This window comes from Malania oleifera, chromosome 2 (assembly GCF_029873635.1).
Source record: "Malania oleifera isolate guangnan ecotype guangnan chromosome 2, ASM2987363v1, whole genome shotgun sequence".
Lineage (NCBI taxonomy): Eukaryota > Viridiplantae > Streptophyta > Magnoliopsida > Santalales > Ximeniaceae > Malania > Malania oleifera.
Genome location: NC_080418.1, coordinates 103,994,995 through 104,016,125, shown reverse-complemented (window position 1 = coordinate 104,016,125; position 21,131 = coordinate 103,994,995). Strand labels below are relative to the sequence as shown.

The window sequence follows — 21,131 nt, the reverse complement described above, 5'->3', positions numbered from 1 at the left end:
TTAGAAGAAAAAAATAACTAATTGATATTAACTAAACAAAAATTAAAAGCAATAAATTTTTCGTTGAAAATAACCACAATTTGCGCAAATAAAATTTATTTTAAATAGTTGTAAATTAATCAAAAGTTTGACCCACAAACATAATGTTGCGTTCATAAAGAGAAATCACGCATTATTTTAGATAAGGACTGGAGAGATATTGAGCAATATAGCGCCAAAATATCGAGATGATTAGAGGGTTATAATTGCAATTAATGGAGGAGACCGCCAGCCCAGCATCGGCTGTCGGTCGGTTTTCTGTTGCTCCCACCGGAAGCCAACAATGATGAATGGCTCACCCCAACTCTCCTCCACCCTGTCAACGCATTAGCATGCATTTTCATATTTTTACAATTTTAAATTAGGCCTTCAAAACTCTTGATGAAATGAAAATTTTAGAGGAAGCATCGATCCGGGTATGAAGAAGGATGTGTTTTTATGTTTTACAAAATGATACTAAAATGCTAATTTTTTTATTACAATAACAAAAATAAATGATTTTTATTCTTTTTTATTATTATTACATAGAAACTTCAGCCACCAACGAACCCTTCAAACCCTCTGGTGCGGCACCAAACCTACGGATCAGCGTCCTCTGCCACCAAATCTCGCTGATTAGGGTAAAGTCTGGATGAGGATAAGGTTTCTGTGCATCAGTTGGACGTTCGGTCAACTCGACTCTCGGGACACATCTCCATTACCATCCACAGTCCCCATTGGCTCACAGAGAACTCTCACCATTCACGGTCCACGCTTTCATTTCGAATTTTAAAAGAGGCCTATGAAATAAATTTTTTAAAGTCCATTTGAGAGTTGAAAATCTCCATACCTTTTGATATTTTCTTATAAATTTGCATTGAAATATTTACAAATGGGTGCGAGAATATTGCCGATGCTGGGGCACAGTCCCATCGTTGGAGACTTAAATTTGAAGAAAAATGTAAAGGAAATTGACCGATCGGCCATCCTAGCACGTTCATTTTGGATTTTTTTTTATCTACAAGGAATGAAGTTGTTACTTTATTTTTATTTTAGAAAAAAAATTTAAAAAGATAAGGAAAAAATATTTTTTAAAAAAAATTGAGGTCCAAGTACAATTGCATAAGAAGTTAACTAAATGGTCTTTCAAATGAAAAATTAATTTGTCGGCAACCTATCGACACTCATTTAGAGAATGGTTAATCATGTATCTGTATGTGTGTGTCACAAAAATATTATTTAAGAAAATTCTTTTAAAATGGAAAAGAAATAAGAGAAAAATAGGGAACGGTTGACACCGTTACGTTCGATCGACCACCTCATCTCTCTAGAATGTCACTTGCACAAACTATAGAAAGTTATATACACATTCGTTCTTTTTATTCGATGGATGAGTATTTTATAGTTTATGCAAAGAAATCAACCTCACGAAGACTACTACTTTATTGCTTCTCCATTTTTTATATTTACATAATAAACCAAAGGAAAAAAAACTATAAATAACAACAATAACAACAAAACCAAGTCTTAGTCTCACTAAGTGGGGTCAGCTATATGAATCATTTTCCGTCAATTTATGCGATCATGGACCATTTCTTTTTATAAATTCAAGGATATTAAATCTTTACTTTCTATCTCTTACCAAGTTATTTTAGGTCTACCCTTACCCCTTCTACTGCCCCCCACAGTAACTAAGTCACTCTTCCTCACAGGTGTACTATAAGGCCTACGTTGCAAGTGTCCATACCATATGAGTCGTCCCTCCCTTATCTTATCTTCTATAGGAGCTACACCTAACTACCACGAATATGTTTATTCCTTAATTTATCTTTCAATGTTATACCACTCATCCATCTAAACACCCTTGAGAGCACCCTTGAAAATATCCTTAAGAACACCCTTGAAAACTCTAATTTTGAAAAAAAAAAATTCTAAATCAACTTTGAAAAAACTAATTTTATAAAAACCCTTGAAAAAAGAATTTTTATTTTTTTAAAAAAAATCAACAAATTCCAACAAATGACATCACACAATAAATTCATCATGTAAACATGAATAAATTCACTAAAAAAAAAAAAAATTCACCCTAAAAGCACCCAAAAAGACAAAGCAATGTCAAAAACGCCATTCTCTAATATGGTCGATCGACCGACCTTTAAAGAGTGGTCAACTACTTAACTATACTAAAATCTCAATCGGCCACCCAGAATGAAACATTCGACCGCTTGCAGACCAAAACAAAATGCTACAAGTTCAAAACACGAATTTGCATTACTACATGCATGCACTCAGTCTAGAGCACTCATGTTGTCACACACATATCTTTGCATTTAATAAATAATACACAAATTTGCATATTAGTCTAACTAAATACGCTCCAAAGATGATACAATCGGAATATAAGAAAGAATGGCCAAGAAATATGGAGAATGAAATGTTAAAAAGTAAAACGACGGAGAAGAAAAGTATGGGATGAATGAAGTGAAGAGAGTGAAAGAGAGATGAAGGAATAAGTATGGCCTTTATATGGAAGCATGGTCAACTTCCCATGCTGTGCATGCCCCCAAATTCCCCCATAGCATACTTATTTATAGACATGCATGGGAGAGGAATTAGAGAGGAAAAAACCTTCCAATTCAAAATTAGGTAAGACTATCTTTGTGAGATAAAGTAGTGACTTGTCTCGTGATTGTTAAGATCATTGCAGGACACCTGTTAACTGTCAGGAACCTGTGACAAATCAAAGTGTAATAGTTATTGGCCTAATAAGGTTTAATCTTATTTTGATGATAACAAATTAAGGTTACTTAATATGTTTATTTAAGTTAAGTTTCAGGACTAAAGTAATTTTATGAAATCAAGTAAATATGCTTGAAGAACTTAAATGAAATTTACACTTAAAGTTATGAGTCATGGTGGACATAAAGTTTCAAATCATGAGGAACATGAAGGTTATTGAACAAGTGATTAAAGCTCAAAAGGATATTGGAAGCTTCACAACATGAAAACTTAGAAACTTAAATAGATTCATCTTGTTAAAGTCTCATGTAAGTATTTCAAATTTCACTATTGATAATTGAAACTTATAAACTTAGAGACCTATTTTTATACATGGAAAATATTTTCATAAAGTCTAAATTAAGTTTTCTAAGATACAAATTTAAGTTTTAGAACCAAATTTTGAAAAACAAAGTGTGGCTAAGTGGTCAAGCGACTGATATGCTACTAACTTTGTTAATGAGCAAACAGAACAGGAACAGGTAACTGAACTATCGTGACCAATCGACTGACCTAGTTATTGAATTTCTGAATGCGCTATTTTTAAAGAGTTCGGGCGACTAATCCTATGGCTTAGTCGACTAATGTCTGTGTTTAAACTTTTTACAAGCACTGATTTTGTTTCCAAAATTGAATAATTGGTTTCCAAACTCAAAGAAAGATTGGGGAAAACGGTAAGAAACCTTTTTGTTCTATATATAAATTATATTTTCGCATATTAGGTTAACTCATACACACATCCAAATTCAAAATCTTGTGTTATACTGCTGAAAGTTTTCTGAAAAAGGCTGTTGTGTGTTCTTGTTGATTTCTCACAAAAATCTGATTTGTTCATTCGAAATCCACAATCTATAATCAGATTACTGATGATATATTGTTGAGTTTCATCTCTTTATTAATTTTATTGAAGTATATATTATGATTCTAACATGTACAAATCTGCTCTAGCTGAGAGTATTTTTCTTGTACAAACAAAATTGTTTCTTGTTTTGTTATTGATGATTCAGGATTGTTGAATTGTTGCCTAACGAGAGGGTTCTCATTGGAGAGACATCTCCACCTTAAACGGAGAGAGAGAAATACTTCACTTGGTAACGAAGTGGAAATGAAACTCGTCAAAAGCGAGTTGCTTGAGGTAAGGATGTAGGCTGCTGGCTGAACCTTATAAAAAATCTGGTATTCAGCTCTTCTTCCCTTACTCTTTAAATTCTTGCAAAATTATAACCAGCGTGTATGTTTTTATTCTCATTGACAACTTGTTGAATATTGAGAACTTGCTGAATATTGAAAATTGCTGAATATTGGGAATTTGATGAATGTTTGGAAATTGATGGTGATTAAATCAAGTTGTATTTTGAAGATTGGTTTGTATTGTTCGACTGAAAATCAAATAAGCATTATCTCTGAATTTAGGTGCAAAGTTGCTTAGGTAAAATATTTGTGATCGATTATCCGATTAAAATATAAGTGCTCAAATAATACATGTTGCATTACTGAAATTATATCTTGAGAAAAATATTGATTATTACTGAAAATCAGATTTTGATAAATTGTTCAACCGCATAGAATGAAGTATTGAGATTTGAATTATAATTTCAAATTTCATATTCATATTCATATATAGGATTCCCTATTTGTATAGTAAGGTTGCTGTTTAGATATTGTGATTGTGTGATTGTGGTGATATAAATTAAAAGAGCTAAACTAAATTAAAATTCAGTTAAGAAATTTTTAAATACCCAATTCACCCTCTCTTGAGATTACATCTTTAATTTCAATAGTCAATACCATAAACGCTTGATTTTCAAAATTCACACCAAACCTGTCAATCACTCTCGAGGGACTGATCGACTGCCTGTAGATTGAAGACAACCACCACGAGCATACGCATATGGTCTCATGCGTACAAGGGGACCAACTAATCACTCGTTAGCGATCGATAAACCTCCTACAAAAAGATTTATTATTTTTCCTCATTTTCAAAATTTAAATGCTTTAGTTAGGTTCTTTGGTTTTTGGACAAAAATAACTATCGATAAATATCAATTTGAATAAAAAAAATGGCCTTTTATGTATTAAAATGACAATATTATATTTATAATAAAAAAATAAAAGTTTATAAGTAATTTTGACAAATATTTGAATAACTCAAACCTGTGAATGAGAATGAATAAGAGTCATTCTAAATCTTTGAGAGAAGATGAACGCCTGAAATGCTCAATCTCACTTAATAAATTAATGAACAAAAAATGATTTGGACATCATTAACTTTTGATTTGTAAACATTTAATCCTATTACAAAAAAAAAAAAAATTATTTTCTATAGTATTTTAAATAGAGAAAAAATATAGTGAAATGATTTTTTTTTTCAAACAATATTCTTGTTTCAAATAATTTATTTAAATATCTTTAAAAAATGTGCTAATCTGGTTTAGATCAACTTGAGGCAGGCATGTGAAAGGTGTGGTCAAACTAGTTCATTATTCTATTAATAAACTTAATTAACTTTGACTATAAGAAGTAGGCTTTGGGTCACACATGGGAAAGGTGGGGAGCCAATTTTTTACCTGACCCTATCGATTGGTCCATCGCACACTCACCATCTCTTAACAAACCTCCCACTGTCTTTTCTTTACTCTTTTTCTTTCTTTCTTTTGTCTAACTAAATTAATGAAAACAATTGTGAAGAAAATGAGAGGATTGACTTGCGTTAATTTATTTTGAGGGTATATATATATATATATATATATTAACAGTTGTCAAATAATAGTATGAATTAGAGGTTCTGCTATGGGTCACAGACCCCTAAGTTAAGCTTAATTAAGGGGTCGTGTCGCACTTGCCAGACTCTCTCTTCACAGAGTCACCTAACAATTACACGTTCAAACCAACGAACATGAACACCTGATAAGTTAACTAAAGTCACTCATAAGTATGAGAATATTAGTTTCAACAATAGTGAATCATGAAGGCAAGAGACATTCTTCATACCCAATGATAAGTGAGACTATTGATTTTTTTCAATTAATAGGATAACCATACAAGTCATAATCCAAGTAATTCCACATCTCTCCTCCTTCATTTAACCCACATTATACTGTCAACCCTTAATACTATGCATAATTAAATGAATTAGCGTAGTTAGATTTCATATTTTTCAAAATTTAAAACACTTAATATGCTAATTAACGAATCAATACATAAAAGGTGAAATAAAAAATTAATAGAAGACGAACAGCAAGTCGCATGTTACAAATTCTAATATAAAGGTAGTGGAATAATCATGTTTACCTTCAATTATTGTGCATACATTTATATGACTTTACATAGATATAGTCTACATTAATCTGTTTTGAGGGATGCAAAGGAAGATGGTTTCAATATGGAAATGCATGAAGATTTTTCTATCATTACATCTTAAGTCTCTACTTTTTGAAGATGTAAACCCTATATTTGAAAAATAATAGGGTATTCAGCTGAAGTTAATACAAGCTTTCCACCCGTCTTCATTTCCATCCACTGAAGATGTTGAGATTTGATGGCATATACAAAGCAAAACATCATTAGTAAAACTCATCCCCTCCCCACAAAAGATTGGACAGCAGATAGGACACCTCATAAAAATGGCATTAATAGTGAACCTCCTTTTGTTGACTAGAAAACATGAGAGCTAAAACAGCAATTCCAGTCAAGGAGGCAGAACTACTAACACAGAATGGTACATGTAAATGCTCTCCAGAAGTCCCACAACTAACATCAGCACATAGTCAGTACTACAACAAATATAGACAATGCTTGAAAAAACAATTTTTAGGACCTTATTTCCCTATCTTGGAAAAAAAAAAAAAAAAAAAAAATATATTGATAATTACATACTCCATAATAGTAACCACGTATTTGTTCTTCAATACTAAAGAAACATTTGTTCCTCCTGTCCTCTATTCTGTATCAGTCCGTAGTCATTGGTTGGGAGATGCAACACCTGAAGCGTGCCTTGCGCACGGTGGTCATTATCTCTGTCTCTGCATTCTCAAGCATCCTAACAATGACGGTGAAGGGTGGGCGGACTTCAGGGTTAGCATCCCAGCAGCGAGTCATGATCTCACTAAGCACAGGAAGACAGTCGTGTGGGATAATTGGCCTGACGCCTTTGTTCACCACGGCAAATGCTGCCTGCACCGCTGTCATGTTTTGGAAGGGAAGCAAACCAGTGATGAGCTCCCACAGGACAATCCCGAAACTATACACGTCTACCTTTTGTGTGTAGGGCCTGTGCTGGATCATCTCTCTGCAACAATGATAGGAAAAAGAAGCACAAAAAGAAGAGGTAAATATCACACCTGGTCAAATAGAATCTAGGGAAATCAGCACTGACAAATTTCCTCTTTGTTTCAGGTTCTAGATATTCAATTACTAGGTAAGCAGTGTTTGGTTGAAGATAAAACATCAAAACCAACAGATGAGATATATTACATTTCAAATTCCCTCCTTAATATCTGCATCTGCATGGCAGATATGGACTATTGTCTTAATGTTTTCAAGAGATACCGTTGTCATTATTTTCTATTCATCTATTTTCTTTGAAATGCCATCATCATTTTCATTTTTCTATCTTTTTCTTTGAAATTGGAAACAATATTTTCAAAGGAAATAGATGTAAAATATAAATGACGACTACTTTGACAACAGCAGAAAACAAAACCAGAAACAACCACTGAACTGGGAAAAACCAGCGCATTGATCCCAATAGAGAATCACCCATAGACAAATTTTCACGGTTCCACCATTATGTTCACAGAAAGTAGACTGGTTATCTTACACCTTTGTAATGCCAAGACCCCAAAGAACTCATTCACTTCTCGATGTATTTGATTCCATGCACATAGCTCCATGTGCATAGTATGGGTTGTAGTCAGTAACAATATTAAGTAAATGATAAAACTCTCAAAAAATTTGAAATTCATTGCATGCAATAAATGAGAAATATTAACGAAAAAGACGTGTAAGCAACATCAAGACATTGATGACAACCTACCAACGGAACCTAGAAAAAATTCATGTTTGTTCGGAACTTTATGAAGAGAATAAGGAAACAGAATGGAAAATGGTGGGGTAGGGTCGAGGTCTGGGAAATCTCCACATGCTTAAGAATTCATTTATTCATGGTTCAAATATAGAGGTTCTGATAAATATATACTATCAATTTAAGACATAAACGCTATAGCATGAGAAATTTAAATAAATAACTCCTATTGATTTCATGCACAATCAATAAAGAATGAAGCATAAGCATAACAAATTTTTCAAAATTATGAGAAGAAAAGGTCATAGAGCAGGATAGAATAAAAAATAAGAGAACAATTACAAACTAGTGCTAGAACAATTGGTTTTAATAGCAGATCTGCAGGTGGGAGGTCTGAAATATGATTTCCTCAGATTTCTTTCATTACATAGCTAAACTTATAAATCAAATAATAATTAATGTGATGCATCATTCAATGACTGTTCATGTCTCATCTTCTTTATGTTAGCTGGGTCCAATAAAACAAATTTTCAAATCTGATGTGTACTACTAATACTACAAGCTCAAATTTGCACACTTTTGCACACTTCTCAAAATTATTTTTAATTTGAGCCTTCACGTCATTCGATGACATGAGCCTTCAAATTTGCACACTTGCTCAAATCTGATGGCTCAAATTTGCACCCTTGTGCATAATATTAACCTTTGTGCGTAATATTAACCCCTACAAAAGCACACAGTGAAACTAAGAGCCTGCTTATGAGATCCAAGATATACTATTCCTGGCAAGGCAAGGGCCTCTTGGCCCCATGTATTGGTATTTTTTATCATACCAGTAAACACCCCAACAAACATCCCTTCCCAAAGTAAGTTGCAATTGTTCAATAAAAACAAGGAGGACAATACCACCATCTCCCTATCATTTAGAGATGTCCTAAGATGGAGATTCCAAGAGACCGGATAGCAACTCGCATCATCCACAGGCACACACACAACTATTTGGCTCAAAGCAAAGTCTAAAAAGACAAGGAAAGCCGTGGAAATAGAAACATTCCCAAGCCATGGGTCTTTTCAAAAATGAATCTAGGACCCCCCTCCCCACCTCAAATTTAGTGTGAGGGTTGAAAAGAGAGTAAATCTAGGAAAATAGACCTTCACAAACTCCACAAAGAACATCTCAAACTAGCATTGATATTCCTCAATGCTCTCTTCATATATATAATCAACATCAAGTGCACTAGGCTCCAACACTATTAGGGTCTAGGGAGGGCATGATATTCACAATCTTATCCCCACATTTTGAGACTTGAACCTCTAGCCTTCAGTACACCATGCTCTCTTTAATGTGGGAAACAAAAATCGTTATTTCATGCCCACTAGATATGACCACACTTATTGCCATAGATTGCTGGAATACCATAATCTTTGAGGTCAAATTAACACAAAACACAAGGTTAATAAGATTATTATATATTCATTCTTAAGAGTCCATGGCCATAAAGCCAATGAGATGCATAACAAGGGAAAGACTATTACCAAATTAATAAGTCTCTTGCTCAACAAAATCTCAAATTTTGACTAGGATTTACCCACACATATAAAGCGTTGTCTCACAGAAATGGAGTTCTAAATGGCCAAAAGGAATCACCCTTGCCAAAATCCTCCCAAATGGTAAGGGAACTAACTCGCATTCCACTTGTACTGAGGGTAACCCTCATCCCCTTAGTACTTGGGTCTTAGATTGTACCATCCAACTGTATAGCCGACGGCTAAAAAGGACATACACCCAAACCTTCAAGCCCGAGAGACCCGCACAATCCCATTCCCCAAATGGATCATCTATGGGGCTCCCATCCCACACAATGCCTAGGGCACCCTGCGAGGGTGTCAAGGGTCTACCCCTAAGCACTCCTCAAGGTTGCTTACTTGGTATCCATTAGGATATCGGGGGAGGTAGGATGCACACTTGGTGTTTTCTCAAAAGTCATTCTTCGAAGTATTCTCGGCCATATACGAATAACCACCAAATATCTAATGACCATACATCTTAAATTCAAGAACCCATAATAAGAACTATCCGGACCAACCACAATGTCACGGAGACATTAAGGAACTAGTTTAAGACCTCAATTTACTCACGTGATAATAGTTATTTTTTATTAAAATATAGGGAAAAATTATTTTGCCACAATCATTCCAAAACAAATAAATATTGCAGTTTTCATTAATGAGTTTTCAAGTTTTGGAAGTATGTAATCTACAGTGAATACATTAACGATGTTATCAACTACATCTATTTTAACATACATTTACTAGGCAGTCATTCTTCCCACAATCTTTTCTCCCATCATCAATCAATGCCATTAAATATATTGACAATTTAAAGGAAATTATTTTAGGAACAATTTTTCTCCCCTTTCCTCATATTATCCCTTCCTATCTACTCTAATCTCTACTTGTCTAGATTACTTCCACCAAATTATGGCTATCACAGTTAATCAATCAACACTAATACCGTACAGAAGTTTAAAACTATGTTTAAAAGAAGAAAAAAAAAACCAACAAAAAAAATAATATAAATGATGCAGGAGCAATGTCCAATATAAAAAAAACATTAATTCAACTCTGAATAAAACAACTACATAGAAGGCCCTTTATAGGGCTAAAAGGCTTGGAGAACCAAAAAAAAAAGTGCAGCCTGATGCACAAAGCTCTCGCGTATGGGTCTATAGTATGCAGCCTTGCCTTTATAGGCCTAAAAGGCTTGGAGAACAAGAAAATTGAGGATAAATAAATAAACTTAATACTACTTTCAAAAAGATACTTAGGAAGGACAGCCCCCCATTTAGTATTGGTAGTCCATCAATCACAAGATCTCATGTCATTGTTTGGCCATTAAAATGGTGTGGGACCCATTTACTAGTACCCACACCAAAGCATCTCTCTGAGTTGTGTGGCTTCACACATTAATGTAACATTCTATGATTGGTGGATTGCAAATCCCACAAGGGCAGTCCCTTGTAAGCCATTCTTGTTCCTAAACAAAAAGATTATAAGATCTAAGAGATATAACTCCAATTCACCCTTACTACAAAAACAAAAAATTAAATTAACTCTCCATGCCAACAGCAACAATCTCCCCAAGTTGGAAAAAGAACTTGACCTAGAGTTAAAGTGAACACACCCTCACTAGTGCTTTTATCTTCATCCCAAAATACAAGTGTATTCAGAGTTTTGATCGATGGTAGAGCTCCCTGATGTCTTAGCCTCAGTTTCCAAATCTCCAACAACCTTAGGCTTGACTAAAAAATTCTTCAACAGTCTCCAATACAATGACAATGACACAAGTCTTCATAAGACAATTGCGATAAGGGTGTTCCTTTTGCCCACAATTATAGAAATCAATCTGAAAGTATTTAACCCCACTTGAATGAGGCAGCATGGTGCAGTAGGATGAGGCTAATATGGCACTAGTATTTTCTTACAAGTATCCTTCCAATATTTCTCATTTGTCTCATATTTCTAAGCAAAATGGTGGTTTGATCAATTGAATTAAAACCGTAGAATTGTAATTCAATGAGATATCCATAGCGAAGCCACCCAATCTTCTAAATGATATGTTATTGTTTATCTTCATCAAAAGAACATCAAGGAATCAATTTCTAAAACTCAAGCATGTACATATCAAAATATATATCCACAGAGCTTGAAGTGCATCTCTCACTCCCAACCATTTGGAATGGATTTTTCTTCCATCACACATCACATATGATTCCACTTAGTGATTCAAGTTTGCCTATAAAGTTAGCGCTAATGAACAAGGTGATACCACCAAATGCATGCAAGATCTTTTGAGTCAAATAACCGCCATACCCAACTTTTCTTTCAGTTTGGCATCTTAGACAAATACATTTTCTTTTTTCAATTTGATTCAACCTACCATCTGTAGATCACCCTCTCTCATGAACTCATGTAAAGTAATTCATAATCTGCCTTGCTAGAGGCTTGCAAAATATGAGGTAAGTTATTACGGGTGTGAATAGTATTAGGGCTCCTAGGAAGAACATCGGGTTCCATAAGTCCCTTCTATTTGTTTTTAGGACCAACAACGTTTATGAGACAAGAAATATTGGACTTGACAGCATTAAACTTCCTATCAAAAACTTGATAATTTGATTTTGAAAACAACCTACGAGTTGAGTTTGAGCTACTTTGTTAGTAATCGAATGAAACAGACACTTCGTTACTATTTTTTCCCTATCATCAAGCCAAATCAAATCCTAGCAGCTTGGTTTGGTCCAATTTCACTAACTATTTGACTTTGACCCAATTGAACCAGTTCAAACCAGCTCCTTTTGACAAGTGTAAACTTCCTATCTTCTTCATTCGAGGGTAAGCTTGCTTCATTAACAAGCAAAGGTAGTTTCAAATGAGAGAACTAGGGTTTCAAAAGTCTCAAGTGGCAAGCAACAAGGTCACCTTAATGGTGAAGAAGGTACCCGCAACAATGACTTGCTTCTTTGAACAACAGTAAGGTTGGATGAGTGACAGACAGGGATGAGGCAAACTGTGAAGGCGTGAAAGATGATGTGGCAGCATTGATGAGTGGCAAAGGAAGTTGGTAACTTGTTGGCTTGCTTCTACAAACAGGAATAGGCTAGGACTGCAGCCAATGGCAAGGTAGCTGCTTTGATGAGCAGCGAACTCCAGCGAAGTCATTTACACTGAGTGCTTGATGACGACAGCAACAAGTTTACCCCATGATGAAGGCTCTAGTGACAATGAACTAAACTCCCATGCTCTATTTGGCTGTCCAATGGACTTTGGAGCTTAACTTGGAGGGCCTTCAATGTGAGCTAGTAATAGCGAGGTCACTTATGCCTTAGCAAAGCTTAAGCTGTGCGATATTTGTCATTACACAGACTACGCTAAAATATATCAAAAATACTAGAAATTATAACTTTAGGAAATGCCTCATTGGTTAAATCAATAGCTCCAAAAGTTATCTAGACCATGGAAAGAAATCTTAGAAATTACCCTAAATTTCTGAAAAGATCAAGAGGTGTCAATTCTTTAGGAATAAGGATATTATTCAATTATAACTCTTAACAGAATAATATCTAATTAGAAAAGCTCAAAAAAAGGTTAAATACTGTTAAAGGTTATTTATGTCTTTTAGTATTATTATTATTATTAAGTGTGTTAATATGTTAATTAATGAGAGTTAGAAAGGGTCTTATTGTCATTAGAATGTATTTAATTCATAGTATAAATAGATAGAGAGACTTATCTTCAAGTTAGGTCATTCATTTTAATCAAATCTTAACATGATATCATAGCGTGATCCAACCTAAACCCTATTCCCCTCGGTCGTTGCCAGAAAACACCATTCCCACAGCTGTCCTTCCCAGATCCACCTCCATCCCATATTATTTCACAAAACCAACCATACACCCATAAACAGAACCCCTCGAAGCCTAACCCCACAAAACCCCATCACCAAAAGAGCCCCCACACGCTCCCACGCGCCAGCCAAATGCTGGCAGGGCCAGCCCCACGTGCCGGCGCGTGAGTGAAGTCCTGACCACTTTTTTCTTTTCTTTTCCCCTGCCATGTTCTGAATCCTTCTCTAGACTATATTAACAAGCTGTTGGGCCAGTTTTTTGCTCAATTCAACCTTTTTCAACCACGCACTCACGTTATTCCATTAATCTCTGTTCAGGGTTTTTGAAGGCTTCTTTGTGAGTTTTTTGGAGCCGTGGCAGCATTCGTATATTTAGTTGTGAGGCTGTGGCAGTGCTATATCTGTCGGTGAGTTGTTCACCTCGTCCGTGGTTGTGATGATGCTTCACATAGTTTGTGATTGTCCCGATTAGTTTTGATTGTTCTTCTTGTTTTGGTGCGGTTGCTGATTTGTGAGTGTTGGGATGGAATCTATGAATCCCAAAAATTTGTTTCCTACATCGCTGCCACAAATAACGACTCAAGTTTGATGGAAAGAACTATGTTCAATGGTCTAAAGTTGTTCGGATTTATTTAGCAAGATTAGGGAAATCTGCCCACTTGCTCCACTCTGCTCCTTCTAATGAGAAAAGACGTGTGGGTTCAAGAAAATGCCTTGATTGTTTCCCTCTTATTGAATTCAATGGAGCCACAAATTGCACAGATGTGCATGTATCTAGATACCTGCAAGGAGATTTGGGATTATGTCAAACTTCTATACTCCAGTAACATTAAATGTATGTATGATTATCTTAGAAGTACCTTTAGTTACAAGGAGTTAGGAGTATTGCAGAATATTTTGGAGAGACGGAGCGTATTCATAAGGAGCTTAACACCGTGCAACCTAAAACTACTGACGTTTGTGAGATGCAAAAGCAGAGGGAGCAAATGACAGTTCTTCGTTATCTAACAAGCTTGAGACCTGAGTTTGAGGCAATCCAGTACTAGATACTTAGTAGTGCCGAGCTGCCATCATTTGTCGATGTTTATTCTCAAGTCCTTCGTGCTTCCTTTAGTAGGCATTCTCCTGCTCTCACATCACCAAATAAGCACTCAGTGTAGTATCGTAAGTAATGATGTGGAAGAAAGGAACAAAATGCAATAAGAACACACTAAGAGGAATTTCCTTACACAAAAGGCTCACAACAAGAACAAAAGGAATACATTGGAGCTCTTACAAGAGAATGCTTTGCTCTCACTTGCTCTTCCTAGCTAGAGGTTGGATCCTCCTTTAAATAGATGAGCGAGGGAATGTGCCATGGCATCTTGGCATATTCCCCTAACATAATCTTTTTCTTTATCTCCTTTACACAACTTTTGATAAAGCTAAAGCTGATTGACAATACAAATAAAGCTAAAGCTGAAAATGATAATATAGATAAAGCTAAAGCTGACTGACAATGACAATACAAATAAAGATAAAGCTGAAAATGATAATACAGATAAAGATAAAGATAAATTTGGGCACAATGGCTTTAGTGATCCATTGCTTCAGTGGTCCTTCAGTGGTCCATTCTTGCCCTGTATTCCTCCTCTTCTTCCACTGGGTAGACTGCCATTATCCCCAGGTCTTCGATTGTACCATTACTCTCTGTTTGTTCCACATAATAAAATGTCAGCCTGTTCATTAGGTAGATACTGTAGAAATGGGGAAACAAAACTAGGTAATGAGAGCTTTTGGCTCTCCCGTCATCTTGAAATTGAACTAGGTTGAATAAATCTTGTGGTAATTTGTCCGGATCAATATGATTTATGTGACATAGACTTTTCCTTGTATCAATCCAATTATGTGCTGACAAGTGCGGAACCGCAAAGGGATTTTCTTTGAAGCTCCGTATCCTCTTATAGATGGGAGAGATATTAATATACATATTCCCGTATTGCGTTTGGATCTCACCTTTGACAAGTTGTGAAAGAGATGAGGAAGATGAGGATGCTATGAGGAAGAGAACCTAGGATGATTTTGGGGATTTGTTGGTCTTGAGAGGAAGTCATTAAGGATGTTGTGTTTCCTTTTAACGTGCTTTACTTCAAAATTATACTGTGAAAACCAATTCGCCCATCTAATAAGTTGTCCTTGTAGGAGGATCTTCTGCTTAAATTGGATCATCTTTAAAAAGGACATATCCATTTCAATCATAAAAGTATGTCCAATCAGATCGAATTCAAACTTTTCAATCCCTCTTTTTACTACCTTTCTTTGAAGGTGGGGTGATAGTGCGATTCTGATTCTTTGAATGCTCCACTCTTATATCCACAGATATGTCTAGTCCCGTCTTCTTTTTCCTCAATTAAAGCTGCTCCCCAATAGAAATCACTAGCATATATCTACAAGATTTTATTTCCTTTGTCAAAAATCTAAAGTGGTGGTAATTTTGTGGTCATTTCTTTGAATGATTTTACCACCTCTGTGTGTTAGCTTCCCAAGGAGGCACATCTTTCTTTTTCATAATCAGGTGGAATGGTGTTGTGCAAGTGCTAGCTTTGGGATAAAGTCTACCATATAATGTACTAGTTTAGGGTTTTCAATTTTCTGGGTGCCAAACAGCCGATTCCATGGTCGAAGGCCAAACAGGGTTTGGGGGAAATGGGGAATGAGGGTTACCCATCAGCTTGGACCAACAAAAACTGAACCAGCTAGTTCGATTTGTTTCGAAGCCTCAGAAAATCGAACCAAACAAGAGAACCTCATCCCTTAAAAAATCGAACTACAAAAATCGATTTCCCTAGAAAATCGAACTTCATAAACCGAATTTTCCAAAGAAAAACCAAATTTCACCTTCTGTCCTTCTCAAACTAGCGAACACTTGAATCTCGAACTCTCAAACACGATTACATGAACTGACAAGTGGAGTTGTGGTCTTGTGGAGTGAGTCAAGTGACAAGTCTGCCATATGCGACTCAGGCACTTTGTGACTACAGCAGTGCAATGAGGGACTGAGCGAGAGCGACTGCCAACTAAGGGAGAGGCAGAGGGCAAGGTGAGGTGAGGCTGTAAGGCATGAGGGTGAGGCGCTGAGGCAGTGAGGCCGTGAGGCGTGAGGAGTGAGATCTGAGCTCTGAGGTGAGGGACTAAGCGAGTCAAGTGACTGCCGACTGAGGGAGAGGGAGAGGGAGAGGGTTAGGTTTAATATATATATATAAAGATATACGGGGTCATTCCGTGCGTGCCCGACCCCAAACCCGCCCGGCCTGTTTATTATATGGGTCAACTTGTATTGAACCCAAACCCAGCTTAAACGAGCGGGTCATAGGTCATCCATCGGATTTTGACCCGTTTTGCCACACCCCTACATCTAGCTCTAAGAGAACAACCTTTGCTATACAGGGATGGTTCTAGTTCTCTACCAAACAACTACAAAAGTTATCAAGGCGGTTCGAGTGGTCGTAGCAATGTTTTAAAAGGCTTAATCAAGGCTCGCCTTAAGGCAAGGCATGCCTAAAACACCTTGAGACTTAATCTAAAATACCAAAACCCAAAAAAGCTAACGCATTACACATTGAGGTTTACGCATTTGTACAAAAGGCACACCTTTTCAGGCTTTTTACTCAAGACACACCTTCTGAGCCTTTTTACTCAAGGTTTGCACACTTTGGGTGTGTGACTCTCAAGTAAGATTTGGCTAGAAAATATTAACTTCATGTTTATATAAAAGGAATGTCATAATAATATGAGTTGATTTCTAAAACTCTTAAACCTCAACCTTCCCAAAACAATTTAACTGTAACTTAGATCTTGAAAATTAATTTGAACTTTGCAATGTTATAACTGCCTCTTGTCATGATTTACATGATGAATTTAAGTTAGCATTTTTTTTTTTAATTACATAGGAACTCTAGCCACCAACGAGCCCTTCGGAACCCCTGATACGGCACCAAACCTACGGATCAACGTCCTCCACCCCCAGGTCTTGCTAAACAAAGCAAAGTCTAAAATGCGGACACGGCTTCTGTGCATCAGTTGGATGTGACCAACCCGACCCCCGAGAATTACCATCCAGGGTCCCCACTGGCTCACAGAGAACGCTCACCATCCACACTCCCCGCTGGCTCACAGAGCAAACTCTCACCATCCACAGTCCCAGCTGACTCACAGAGTAAACTCTCACCATCCACAGGTACCGCTGGCTCCGTGAGTGTATCTACCTGGAATTGAACTCCCGATACTCCTTCTTACTTGCTGATGCCTTTCCACCGCGCCATGCCCATGCGGGCAAGTTAGTAATTTTTTTGAATGGCTAACAAGTAGTTTGCAAATTATATTTGATTTTTTTTACATTATTTTTGTGTTTTTCTTAATTTTTTCTTTATTTTTAAAATATGTAACTTATTTACATATTTCTATCTAAAAATAAAATCTCAAAACGCTTACACCCCAACGCCTTCAAGCTTACACCTCGACCCTTAAGGGTTAAAGCGTCTCGCCTTATGCCTTCGCCTTTTAAAACATTGGGTCGTAGTGATAAAGACAAATGAGGTAAAGGTACTCCTTGCAAATGCACTCATTGTGGATGAAGTAATCATTTTATTGAGTAGTCTTGGGATCTTCACGGCAGACCTTCATGCGTTGCCAATGCAGCCACCACTGACTTCACACCTTTAGGGGCAGCCAATGCAGCCACCACCGACTCCTCACCTTTGGGGCCGAGTGGGGGGCAGCGTACTATATCCATGTCAAAGGAAAACTATTCCGAGTTCCAACAGTATCAAGCGTCACAACAAGCTTCACTTCCCATTGCATCTCTTGCCCAAACAGGTAATCACACGGTATGTCTGTAATCAATAGTTGTCATCCTAGTCCTTGGATCACAGACTCCGCTGCCACTGATCATATCACAGGTATACCTAACTTCTTCACTCTTCAATATCCTACAAATTTACCTTGTGTTACTCTTGCTAATGGATCCATCGCTGCAGTCAAGGAAATCGAGACTATAAATCCCACTTCTTCTATTTTTCTTCCTTCGGTTTTATATATTCCCAAATTTCCTTTCAATATTATGTCTTTTAGCAAAATTACTAAATCCATGAATTGTTCAGCGACATTCTTCCCTGATTCTATGGTTATTCAGGATGAAGACAAGGAAAATGATTGGCGAACGGCGTGAAGCTAGTGGACTCTTATCACTTGAGCCGCCATTTCCTTCTACCACTTGCACTGCTAATGCCACACTTTTCCAAATTCATTGTCCCTTGGTCATCCTTCATTGGAAAAGTTAAAATGTCTTGTTCCTAATTTGAGTTTTGTGTCTACTCTCGATTGTGAGTCTTGTTAGTTGGGAAAGCACCATCATGTTCCTTTCGCTTCCCGAGTCAATAAATAGGCTGCAAGCCCATTTATGTTAGTTCACTCTAATGTTTGGGGTCCTAGTAGGGTTGTGTCCAAGTTGGGTTTCCGATACTTTGTAGCCTTTGTGGATGAATTCAAGAATGACTTGGTTATATTTAATAAAAGATTGTTTTGAGTTATTTCATGTATTTTGTGCCTTATGTTTTGAAATAAAGACTTAATTGGGTTTTCCAGCTTGAATACTTCAAAGTGATAATGCTAAAGAGTTATTTCAGTGCACAATTTAGTACTTATATGACTTAGTTTGGTATTGTTCATCAATCATCCTGTGCCCACACTTCTCAACAAAATGGGGTTGCAAAGAGGAAAAATTGGCATCTTCTTGAAATCACTCGCACGGTCGCACCTTACTTTATCAAATGCACGTACCTAAAGTGTTTTGAAGTGATGTTGTACTTACTGCTTTGTTATCTAATCAACAAAATGTCATCCTTTATTCTTAATGATAAAATTCCCTACTCCATTCTCTTTCCTAACTCACTTTTATTTTATCTTCCTCCTCGTGTATTTGGGTGTGTCCTTTGTTCATCAACTAACTCCAGGGGTGGATAAGTCGGATCCTTGTGCTATAAATGTGTCTTTTGCGCTACTTATATACTCAAAAGGGATATCGTTGTTATAGTCCTATGCTGCATCGCTTCTTTGTTTCTGCTAGACCTAGCAAAGTGGATCGGGTCAGATAATCCGTGGCGGATAAGGCGGATTATCGGGTGGAGAAATCATAATCCATATTCGACTTGTTTAAGTGGCGAATTAGGCCGTTTCGAATCGGATAATTCATGGCGGATGGGCGGATAATCTGCTTACCCAGTTAGAAGTTTCAAATTTTGATCTTAAATTTAAATTTATATAAATTTGAATAAAATACAGTACGAAATTGTATTAAACTTCATTTAAATACATAAATTCAAATCTAATATTAGGAATCTGTATAATATTAACCAAGTTCTTTTTTTTTTTTTTTTTTTTTTTTTATGAAGGAGGTGGTAACTGGTAATGTGTTGGGAGGCTACTTAAAAACTATTAGAGAACTAATTATTCTATAAGAATCAAATTCAAATTTCAAAAAAAAAAAAATTCCACAATCTATTGAGTGGCAAAGAAATAATTGAAAAAAGAAAAATACTTGAGTTCAAATTTGATCTTAGTTATCAATGTATTTGTTTAGGTACATTACGCAGGGACAAAAAAAAATCGTAAGTAGATTATGTCTCAACTTCAAAGAATTATCAGTGCATGCAATACATGTTAATTATTCTTATGCAATATATATTAGATATTAAATCTTACCACGGTATTAAAATAAAAGTAAGATTCAAAAAACAACTCAAGCCGTTTTAAAGGATTGTTTTCTTGTTTATAATTGTAATAATTTACAATTACATATTTAACATTATTAAAAAAAAATAACACTTCTCCCTATTTTCACCATAGGACTTCTTTTTCTGCTTCTCATTTTTTCCTTCTTCCCAAAAAATCAAGAAATAAATTTAAAATCAAAATTTTATTTAATACATTAATTATAAGTATAAAGTATTACAATAATAACTTTTAGATTATTAATTAAAATTTCATATTTTACATGCGACTTAATATCTAATTTTCCATGTTCAATTTAATTTCATTTTCCCCATTTTGTTGCAGGAACTACGTAAATGCCTAGCAAGATCTAAAGACTGAATTTCTCAATTTCATAACAGATGAAGCGTCGCCCAGAAGTTCAAACCTAAATTATATATGCTTGATAAAGCAAATAAAGCAGATGAACCAACGCCAACACAAAAAATATCAAGCGAACAAACCGTAAAACGATTACTTATTTGCAATCACAGAAAAAAAAATTACAACGAAAAAAATACAAGCATTCCCCAATTGACATCGACCAACGTAGGGAGGGCAACCACGCAACAAAAAAAAATAAACATGAGGAAGAAGATAAGAAGATTTACCCGTGATCGGTGGAGGAGGGATGGTATGCTGAAGATGGTTGTAGATGATTGATGAGCTACTATGACTTAGGAAAGATTAGGGCTTGAGAGGAGGAGATTTTCGTGAGGTGCCGTGAAATCGAAGATTTGAGATCTGGGACTGGGCAGGCCTGGGCTAGGGGATGGGAGTGGGATTGACCGCTGATAGACTGTGGCGCCTGTGGGTCTGTAGCCGTGTGGCGTGTGGGTTGTCTCCTGGCGTGTGTCGTGTGGGCTATGTGGGCACTGGGCAGTTGGGCTTTTATGGGTTAATTAGTAATAGGCTTTTAAGCAAGTTGGCAGATATCCGCTAGATAAGCCCAACCCGACCTGCTAAGGAGGCGGATATGAAAAATAAAAACCATATTTGACTCATTTAACAAGCGGTTGATTATAAATCGATTAAAACGGATCGGATTAACAGATTTTTTATCCATTTTGCCAGGTCTAGTTTCTGCCAATGTTACCTTCTTTGAGTCTACACCTTACTGCA

At 36.2% G+C, this 21,131-nt stretch overlaps 1 protein-coding gene across 8 annotated transcripts in view; it reads right to left on the bottom strand.

The window, feature by feature from the left end:
• Positions 1 to 6,404: 6,404 nt before the first annotated feature.
• The window catches only part of LOC131149137 (serine/threonine-protein kinase STY13-like), a 35,905-nt gene continuing 21,178 nt past the window's right edge, over positions 6,405 to 21,131 (bottom strand). For all 8 annotated transcript variants that reach the window (XM_058099269.1, XM_058099268.1, XM_058099265.1 and 5 more), the window contains one exon: positions 6,405 to 7,084. In XM_058099269.1, coding sequence (XP_057955252.1) covers positions 6,745 to 7,084 — 340 coding nt within the window. In that variant the 3' untranslated portion in view covers positions 6,405 to 6,744. The remainder of the gene's footprint in view (positions 7,085 to 21,131) is intronic.